This window comes from Parus major, chromosome 1 (assembly GCF_001522545.3).
Source record: "Parus major isolate Abel chromosome 1, Parus_major1.1, whole genome shotgun sequence".
Taxonomy (NCBI): domain Eukaryota; kingdom Metazoa; phylum Chordata; class Aves; order Passeriformes; family Paridae; genus Parus; species Parus major.
The window spans coordinates 86,816,153-86,826,799 of NC_031768.1; the positions used below are offsets into that span (position 1 = coordinate 86,816,153).

The following is a 10,647-nucleotide window of genomic DNA, read 5'->3' on the forward strand; positions in this document are numbered from 1 at the left end:
CCTCTCCTGGCAGGAAAAGGAGGTGATGCTTTGTTAATTTTAAATACTTATGAACATTAGGTGTGCAGACAGCCCTGAAAACACATCTTGAATGTGACTCTCCACTTTCAGAAAAGAGAGATCTTTAGTTCTGCACAACTTAACAAGTATCTCTAACTCAATCTCTGTACATTTATGCTTTTCAAGCATCCTTTGGACAGCTGAGGAATTAAGAGTATTAGTAGAAGCTCTTTGTGTAGTATCAGTCCTTCTGTGACCATATTTCAGCCCTGATCTACAGAAAAAAGCCACTGCAGGTAGAAGACAGCCATGCCAAAAAAAATCCAGCACACAGTGACTACACGCGTGACTTCCAACCATTGTCCTGTAAGAACTGGAGTAAGCTGGAAGGAAACAGAGATTGCCAGTTCCCAAGAAATGCATGACCATTAAGCTCTGGCAGGTCAAACATAAGTATTTTTTCCCAAAGTTACACACATATTTTGAATATCCAACCATAGGCATTCTGCTTTCCTTGGGGTTTTGCTTTCTCCTGCCTAAAACATTATACTGACCAGAAATATCAACCAGAGCTCATGACTACCCCATGATCTCTAGATAAAATGCAGTGATGCAATTTGCTTAGTCACAAAAGTGACTATGCAAAACCTAGGGGACAAAAGGAGAGGCAGACAAGACTGGAAAAGGTGATTCAATAACACTTTGTCCCCAATACCTGCTCAGGTTCTCAGAAATTGCTTCAGGATGAGGTTATGGGGAAGAATAGACATAGCGATTACGGTCAGATTAATCGTGCCATGGTGTGCACGTCACAAGCCCTTGGGAATAAAGCAAGCTTCTCTGCATACCGAGCTGATAACTGAGCTTACTGTAGGTACTAAGTTAATTAGTAGCAGTCGGGGCAGAAGGTTGAGTAGATAGTGAGATGAAACAGGGGAAAGGTGAAATGCTTCTTAGAGGCTGACAACAAGATACAGGAAAAAACAAAGAAAGAATTTAAAAAAAGGAAATTTGCAGTCCTAACTAAAGAAATATGCTGTTAAATGAAGGTTCCCACAGTATGACTGAACAACAGAGAACAGAAAGCTTTCTGTGGAAAAGAAAAAAATCTCTACTGCACATGAAAGGGAGACAGTTTTGCATGGCAGGATAAATATCCTTGTTTACTCTACCAGGCTTCAACACCTTGTTTAACAAACCTTGCAGAGAAATATCTCTCAGGCTTTACCCAAGCCCCACTGCATTTTCTGTGTCTTTTAATCACCAAAATCTTCTTGATGCAGCTGTGTGATCAATTTTTCTTTGGTATGGATCCCAGTGTCAGTCTTAACCAGACTGCGGAAAGAACCAAAACAACAAATAGACAAAAATTTCAGAAGTCCTTCAGAAATGCTGAAAGGCCTCATGTAGAAGCACTTTCCTGCTAGAAAACATACTGCAGAGGTTAGTTCATAGAAATTCATCCTGCTTCGTATCCTTAGACTCACAAAGCAGTATGTATCACATTCATAAACATGTTCAACTAATGCACTCACAGCTGCATCATAAAGTATTGTTGTTTTATGCGTGCTTGTAAATGAATAAAAACAATTCCTAAAGATTCAGCACTGTCATCCATGAATTGCATGGGTAAAATCCACAGGAGTTACTGAACTCTGAACTTTAACAGAAATAAACTGATACAATCAATGCAATCAACAACCAATTCAACACAGACCTACCATTTCTAGCCTTTTTCATCCCAATATTTCGTAACTGTGTCCAAGACTATTTTTTAAAATGGTGCACCAGTCAAAACTACTGTACAGATTTTCAGCAAAACCAACATCTTTCTATCTATCCACAAATCAAATACAGCATTTCCAATCACAAAAGTAGCTCTCCAAAAAAAAAATGAAGGATTTTTTCACATTTCTGACTTTCTACTATCCACTAGGAGAGTGTCTGCTCCACACAGGAGAATGTGCAGATAAGCAAAATGCCTCAGCTCCCTCCACACAGCTGTAGCTGTTCCTACCTTCTGTAGGAACCCACAAGGGGGATTCAACAATGGTCAAATTGTTAAGGTCTTTGGACAGTAGACAGTGTACATACCAGAGCTGGGAGTTGGCTAAAGTCATCAGGCTGAGCTGGTAATCCATGATATATCTAACAGGCTTTGCTGAGTTAAAAATGGGACTTAGGTCCTTTCTACACCTTTCTATGAGGCTTACTCCATCAAAGAAGGAATAATTTCCTTCTGCTCCAATGGTTTGGGCCCAGTCAATCAAATGACAGCCACTACAGGCCTAGAAATTATTCCCACTCTTCCTCCCTTCTCCTCCACCACTCTGGCTATGCATTCCTATTTCTTCACTTTAATGGGGAGCTAGTGCTTAGATGATAATGATACGTTAGGGACTAGATTAAGCCCACCAAATTCACTTAGGAAAAATATAAATACTTTCCCACTGAGATGGCTGGGCTGGTTCAGCAAGAGATCACCTGAACACTGAGTCACTGCAAGGAAGACAGGAGGAAATGGAGAACAGGCAGGGAGATAATTTTAATTACCTTCTCAAATCAGTAGGATATAAATCTTTTATCTCTGAGGAATGATTCTAACAACCACCAGCTACACTGGTTAGAAAGTAGTTGCTGTTTGTACTGACACGTGCAGATTCCACCATGGGTCAGTCAAGATGATGCCTGTGTAAAGAGGCTGTCAAAACAGTTTTCTCAAATCTTCCTTAGCAGTTAAGGTGTTCTCAATACCAGGCAGCCCCAAAATGAAAATCATATTTTTCATCTAAACAATAGCCTTGCAAAATGGCATGCTGCAACTCCAGAATCCTGACTTTCTCCCCTTTATGTGGGTGTTAAGTCTGACATCTTCAAAAGAATTCTCTTTGAAAGCAAAGAATGGATAACAATCAAAGCTAAAGTTCCTTTATCTGTCAGCAGCCAGAAAGGCAATTATAAGGAGAAAATATTCAAAACACAGAAACATTGACAAGTCCAGACTGGAAAGGGAGATGATCTGGTCCAACCTCCTACTGAAAGCTGAGCCCTGTGTCTTGAATATTTCCAGCCAAGCGGATTCTTCCATTTCTCTGGGCTAGAAATAGCATTTTGCTGTTTTCATATTAAACGCTGTTTTTCTTATATGTAGAGGGACTTACCCTTTTTCCTGTTGCCTCTTATCCTGTCACCATGTACCCTCATGAAAACACCCTCCCTCCTCTCTGTAACTACCTACTACTATTGGAAAACTGTGAGTAGACACTTATCACCTGCCCAAGCCTTCTCTCCTCTCAGCTACACAAATCCAGCCTCTTAAGCTGTCAAAGTTCTTCAACCCTCAAGTCATTCCCCAGACCATGCCAAATTTTTCAGACCACATCCAAACTGTGGGGACAAAACTGAACACAGTATTTTATGTGTGTCCTAACAAGTGTTGCTCAGAATAATCCCACCCCTTGATCTGTTCACTACCCTTGCAGGTTGGGATAATAATAATAATAATAATAATAATAATATAATAAAATAATTCAATCTCTGCTCTTTGGGATTATTCCATCCCTGCAGGACTTCACATTTATCTTTGTTGAACCTCATCCAATTCTTGTTGGCCCAAACTTCCAAACTAAGTGCTGTTAATAAATATATAGGCATCTTCTTGTTACAGACCACCATGAGCTGCACCCTGCTCCTGGGGATAATTCATCCTATAGTACTCAAGAACTTGCAGTGATGTAAACACTGATGAGTTCTTCTATAGGTATTTAAGAGAAATCTCTGAATCAGCAGCCCTTACTCTTATGGAAGATTCCAATTTCCCAGGTATCACCTGGGAAAAACAAATTGCTTAGATGAACGCATCTAGGAAATTCCTGGAGTTTGTAGGCAATAACTTCTTGTCACAGATATTCAGTGAGACAGCTAAGAAAGATGCCCTCCTAGACTTGCTATTTGTGAAGAGAGAAGGACTCATGAGAGTGTTGGTGCTGCCTCACCCAGAGTGCTGGCAGCACTTCTGGGCCCCACCGTTTCAGAGGGGTGAGAAAATCTTTGAATGTGTGCAGAGGAGGGCAACAAAGCTGGTGAAGGGGCTGGAAGGTGTGTTCTGGGAGGAGCAGTTGAGGGCTCTGGGTTTATCCAGCCTGGAAAAAAGAAAGGTGGAGAAGTGACCCCCTTGCTCTCTGCAGCTTGCTGAGGGGAAGGGGAGATAGAGGTTCTGATCCTTCTTCCTGGGGATCCAGTGGAGATGGTTCAAAGCTGTGTTAGGGGACATCAGGAAGCATTTCTTTACCTAGAAGGTGGTCAGACACAGGAACAGGCTTCATGGAGCCATACCCCAAGCCTGTCAGTGTGTAAGAGGCATTTCGACAAAGTCCTTAATAACATGCTTCAGCTTCTAGTCATCCCTGGAGCAGGTGGGGAGTTGGAGGTGTAGATTCCTTCCAACTGAAATTATTCTATTCCTATTCCTATTCCTATTCCTATTCCTATTCCTATTCCTATTCCTATTCCTATTCCTATTCCTATTCCTATTCCATTCTAGTCCCTTCCGTTCCCTTCCGTTCCACTCCAGTTTGCAGACACACACCAAAGGTTCAGATACCAGAAGTAATTCAGTACCTAATTTAGTTCTGTTGCTTATCATTGCCTCTAATTCCATTCCCAGATACAACAGGGAGTAAAAATGTTTTTAACTCAGCCCTCTGTGAAATAATAACCTCTTGCCCCCTTTTTTCTCCTTTTGTTTGTAAAATCAAAGAGGGCATAAAACAAGATTTGACAAACAGGACTGGATCAGGACAAATTATGAATTTGCATTTTACAGAAGTCATAAATAGATTTATGTGTGATGTGTTCCCCACGTGATGTGGGCTGGGCAGGCAGTTGTTCCTGCTTTGTGAGGCAGAGATCAAGATTCCTTTGCTACGTGGGGAAAACCCCAGAATTTTCAGGGAACTTTCTCATTGAAGTGAAGCAGACCAAAGAGATACGACACAGGTAAGCACTCCCCCACTGCTCACTCCGCCCTCTTTCCTAATGAGTTTCCTGCTTTTGTGGGACAGACCGAGAAGAGCTGCACAAGAGTCGAAGGTGTGTGATCGTCTAGAAACTGCTTTGGATTCAGAACCTGGAAAACAGAGATTCTACTTTCCCATGCAAAACTTGTACAATGGGATCTTCCCATCAGTTGCTATCTTGCCATAGTCATTAGTTTCCGACTTTTATTTTTGAATAGTTTCCCTACCAAAAAACTCGAAAGGAGGAAAGGGAGAGTTTTAACTCGTGTTCTATCCTCGGGTCAGAACGGGAAGCAGCAGCTCACATTTTTCCTTGTGATGAAGAGAGAAGTTAAAACATGACTGCTCGTACCTTCCAAAACCTCTTTCTGGTAAGTACATGCTAAAAAAAAAAGTGTTTCTTTTGCTTATATGCATTTAATTATTTTTGCTGTAATAACGGGAAAGCACACAATGTAACATGTAGCTATATAAAACTGTTTATTTGTTTGGAGATGTATATTCATAAAAAGTATGCCCACTGTTTCATGCTTTTTTCCTTCAAAGAGGTCTTCACCGAAGCAGTGGGATAGATGTAGGTTAGTATAACACGTGCAAGACAGCTCCTTAATTATGGTATTCTTGAATGCCACAGATCCCTGGTATTCATTTCATATTGACTGCACACAGTGACAACTGCTGTCCTTTCACAGAAATGGGGTTTGGAATGGAGGACAGGAAGGGCTCTTGTGTCTGAGAACAGAGCAAAAAACCAGGCATATCAACAGAGAAAGAACTGAGAATACAGGCAAATACTGAAATAAATGCCTACATTTTACAAAAACACACATACCCTAGCTACACCCAGAACCTAAAGTTACATTACTGCTCTAGTACTACACTGAAGTAAGATGCTTGATTGACCAGGGCAGACAGGCGTATTAAATATTGCTGCTTTTCTTCCGGGATTTGAATTAGTATTTGAATGTTGATTATGCAAGGCACAAATGTCCTAGAATTAATCCTAATCCTAGAATTAATCCTTATGGTTATTCGGTGTCTTGCTTTCGCAGTAGCCTCAATCTGCCTCCCTGGTAAGCCAGACCTTTTTAGATATGTCTGGTAATAAGTGCTGATGGTCTATTTATGCATTTTATGTTTTGCAACTGTGTCCAAGTATTCCAGCTATTCAATATGCATGCTGACAGGAAATTCTAATATGTTTACATTGGTGTGCACAGATTTCCCAGGCTTATGATGCACATGCATGTACTCGAGTGTGTATGTTTCTACTTCGGTCACAATACTTAGGAACGTGTTCATATGCTCATGTTTCATGTTGAAAAAACTCTTCCATCTTCCACAGATGTCTGTCCCTTTAAGTGCCCATCCGTTCTCAAGTGCCTGCTACTGCCATCCCTTCTGCCATGTGGTTAGAGACACGCTGGAAGAACATCCGCCAAACCTTGCTGCTCCTGTTCACCGCTGCTCTCCTCATCGGGGTCACCATGCTGGCCATCTCCTCTAACATCAACCCAGTAGGCTACTTCTTCCTCGGGGTAGGGGGAGTGTGCCTGGTCGGCTATTTGCTGAGTGTGTTTGTCGAGTGTTACCTGAGGAATCAACACAGGCATGACGCAAATGAAATACCTCCAAACAGGCAAAGCCAAGCAGGGTAAGCAGCAACCTGGTTACTCCTCTTTAACTCTCTCACTTCACTCATGGCCATTCTAAACACTCTTTTGTTGCCCTTCCCCTGAGGCAGCACATGCAGACTCCATTCCTAATGATAAAAGTTCTTTTCAGGTCTTTTTCCCTCATTATTGATGTGGAGGTTGCAAATGTCAATGCCACGCATGTTCTGTACCTTTTATAATACGAATTTTCTCCTCCCTGGGAACTGATCCACTAAAACTTGCCAATGTTAAACTGATCCAGGCCCATTTTATTTTTCTTTGAGTAATCGAGGCTTGCCAAACAATGAGTCAGACAAGGAAAAAGAAAAAATGTTGAAGCAATACCAAATGTTATTTGGGTTTAGCTCTATAAACCTTATCTCTAGAGCAACTGTTTCTTGGCAAACTTTAAGAGAAACCTGTAACTGGGTGTGTTTCGCTCTTAAAATTCCTACTTGACGCTAATAAAACCCCTGATTTTTAGAGACTCTGAGCACTACCAGCTCTTTTTGGCTTCAGGGTCATTTGCAGGTTCTCAGCATCATCTAATTTAACCCCAGTTTTCCTACTGTCATTGAAGAAGTTTACTTTATTTGTAGCCTTGCCTCCTTGTATAATCCAAATAATCGTTACCCATGTGCATAAAAGACTTGATGTTCCTAAATAGAGTGTGTATTTTCAGAAAGACTATATAAAAAAAGAAGTCTAAATTTGGCCCTGTTCGTTTGGAGGCATACTTGAAGAAAACTAGTATCCTTTTATTTAAAAATACGACCTGAAAAAGAAAATGTCTCCAAAGTAACATTTTTTCTTTGCAGATAGTTCTTTTAAACACAGAATAATTAGTCTTTGTTTAAACTAAATAAAAGTACCTAATTTTCTCTTCTTAAAAATTGGATGGACATTGAGCTAATATATTAAAAAAAATAGGTCCTGTTTTATTCCATGAGATAACTAGTAGTTAGCAATCCTTAGTGATAAATTTTAACTGTAGGAGAACACTAGGTTAAGGCTAGGACACTGAACTGAACAGTGTGGGTAGCTTCACTAACTCTGGGGAATGTGGGAAAATGGTCAGATGAGCTGTTTTCTTTACCAGTAAGAAAGACATTCAGTTGGCTGGAGAGGTGAGCTGATCCAGAATATCCTACACAGCAATTCCATGTGAGATACACTGCCTCAGTCCCATTTGTTGATTGTGGCATGGTCCCTATACTCCATGATCTGTACTATAAATATAAACTATGCAGTAAAATAACGAGTGTATCTGGCATTGCTCCTGGCACAGGGTGAATGCTGCCTACGAAGCGCCCACCTATGAGGAGGTGATGACCATGTCAGCTCCAGCAATATGGACAATTACATCCAACCCAGGCTCCGTGCCCTCGCCGCTGAGCGAGCCTCCCCCGTACAACGTCGTTATTGAATCCTCTGCCCAACAAGAGATGATGGTGGAGGCTCTCCAGGGCCCAGTGCCAGCAGACACAGTGCACACCTCTGAGACAGACACGGGCTCCAGGACGCACCTGCAGCTGGTGCTGCCCCCAAGACTGCAGCGGTTTGTTTCGGACATCCATGAGGAGAAAGATGTTGAAGAAGGGTTTGAACCACTGGAGCCACTCACTCCACCACCTGCTTACGAGACTGCCATCAGTGATGAGGTCTTTGAAGATGCTCACCAGCCCTCTGGGTTAGGAGTGATCTCACCTTCCATGAATACAGAACCAAACCCTCACCCCAATACAGGATGCTCCTAGAGGGATGGTAAAACAGCTGATAATGTTTTGCTGAAACGTTTGTCTCATCATTCTTTGAACCGGAATTGAACTACAGACACAGCTTCTGATGTTACTAGAATCTTATTGCACAAAACAGAAATCAATGCAATACCACACTGCTTTGTCTTGGTATATCCATAAAACCACTACGAGGAAAGCTGTGTTATGTATGGCAACATTCTCAAACTGGAGCTACACCTTTATGGAAGAGGAGAAGTAAATCCTGAGAGGAGACAAGAGAACTTGCCAAAAGAAGGATTGAAGGACTGTACGATGCAGCCAGAAGAATCTGCCTGGGAAAGGGGAGGAATAGAAACAACACTAAGCACATTCTGCCTGTGCATTGCAAACAGGAATATTGCTGAGTGCTGTCGGGTTATCAGCCACCCTGAAGTCCCTACAGAGAGAACAAGCATGCGCTCCCCACGTTACTGTTTTGCAGCAACACAAATTTTTGGTCTGTTTTTTACTGTCCCTCTGCCACACCTGCTCCACATCCTCAGCTGTGCTACATGGGAGCGTGACTGAGAGGAGAGTGTCTGGCTGCATGTGGAAGGTGGTACCACCTGACACCTCACATAGGGTTGAAAAGCTGATAGTATGCATCAAATGACTTCTGTTGTTCACAAACTTCGCATCCCACACAGCCAGTGGTGGACAAGAGGGAGATAAGTTTTCCCCCTGCAAGAGAGGGCAGTGATGGGATACATGCACATGTAAGCATCCTCTGCTTGGACTTAGTGGCTCTACAACAGGGTGTATGTCTGCTGTACTACAGATGGACTCTAACAGATGGCCTGAGACACTTTATTGTCCTTTATTATGCACAGAAAGGCCAAAGCTCCTCCAGTTCTCTGTGGGCTCTGGAAAGGTCCTGTCTGCCTGCCAAGGCAGCGGAGCACCTGAGGACAAAAGTGCCAAGACACATTTGGCCTTCATCATGGTGGTTCTAGGCTGTAGGCCTAGGTTCTAGCTCTCACTGATCAGTGATGCTGTGCCTTTTTAAATTGGTGAGCTAAACTGATCGGCCCTGCAGAGTCAAAGTGGTCTGCAGTCTGCAAAGAGATGCATTTGCGTCTGGTGAATTTCCAAATTAAAAAATAAAAATGGTGGTCTGATTCTCCTGTGAAGGAGAGCAGCAATCACAGCCTTACTCATGGCTGCATCTTTAATTCATATGAGGAACCATCAAACCATAGGCTAGAAGCAAATAAATTATTTCTTATTGTTTGATTCTTTATAGTCCAAAGGAAAAAAAAAAGACCTTTTATGTTGTTTATAAATAAACAGGACTGCATTTAAGATTCCTGGTAACATCATTAATTTTTCCTCCCAAAAGAAACACTCCATAAAGCCATGCTTTTGCTTGCATTCTGCTTGTTTGATAATCTTGGCTTAGAAAAAAGAGTTCCATTTCTGAATCGACAGCTGAAACACTTTATTATCATTATTGATGAAACAATTATGATACCTCTATCATGGAAGTATTAGGAGAGACAAATTTGCTGATCAAGGCAATGTGGTTTCTTTAATGTCAATCACTGCTTGCACTTCCCTCCTGTATCTGTTAACAGAAAAGAAAAAAACCTCACCAAAGGGTGTCACAGGTATGTGACACAGGCATAGAAACTTTGAGTCTTAAACTGGGCAACTCAGGACCTTCCTGAGTGCACCAAATTGCCAGGAGTCAGGAAGAAATTCAGGTGACCAGAACAGACTAAAAACTAGCCAAAACAAAGACCAAAAATGTCACCAGTTACGATCAGTACAATTTTGTCTTCAACATTTGTAAAGGTTGTCAAGCCTTTGTACTTGTGTTGATCTTTAGCAGATAGAACTCCTGTGTGTCAGGACACAGGAAATCTATGAGCTAAAGAATAATGTGCAGAAGCCATCTGAAGCTTTAAGTAACTTTTTTTTTGTAAGTTGTAAGAGGAGCAGCTGTGGGAGCTGGGATTGTTTAGCCTGGAGAAGGCTCAGGGGAGACTTTATCGCTCTCTACAGCTCCCTGAAAGGAGGCTGCAGCCAGGTGGGGCTTGGTCTCTTCTCCCAGGCAACCAGAGGCAGGGTCAGAGGGACTGGCCTCAAGCTGTGCCAGGGGAGGTTCAGGCTGGACATCAGGAGGAATTTCTTCTCGGGAGGGTTGTCGAGCATTGGGGCTGCACAAGAGGTGGTGGAGTCACCACCCCTGGAGGT

General features: G+C 42.1%; 1 protein-coding gene across 1 annotated transcript; it reads left to right on the forward strand.

The window, feature by feature from the left end:
* Positions 1–4,870: 4,870 nt before the first annotated feature.
* TMEM139 (transmembrane protein 139) lies at positions 4,871–9,751 on the forward strand. Its single transcript, XM_015640835.3, has 4 exons — positions 4,871–4,998; positions 5,237–5,389; positions 6,364–6,672; positions 7,962–9,751. Exons 3-4 carry the CDS (start codon positions 6,425–6,427, stop codon positions 8,428–8,430), a joined length of 717 nt encoding a protein of 238 aa, XP_015496321.1. The 5' UTR covers positions 4,871–4,998; positions 5,237–5,389; positions 6,364–6,424; the 3' UTR covers positions 8,431–9,751.
* The last annotated feature ends 896 nt before the right edge of the window (positions 9,752–10,647 follow it).

Bases quoted from the DNA above. Each gene is read 5' to 3' on its own strand.
- TMEM139 (XM_015640835.3), top strand. From the start codon at position 6,425: ATGTGGTTAGAGACACGCTGGAAGAACATCCGCCAAACCTTGCTGCTC. The intron at 6,673-7,961 runs GTAAGCAGCAAC...CTCCTGGCACAG, and splicing joins AACAGGCAAAGCCAAGCAGG to GGTGAATGCTGCCTACGAAG.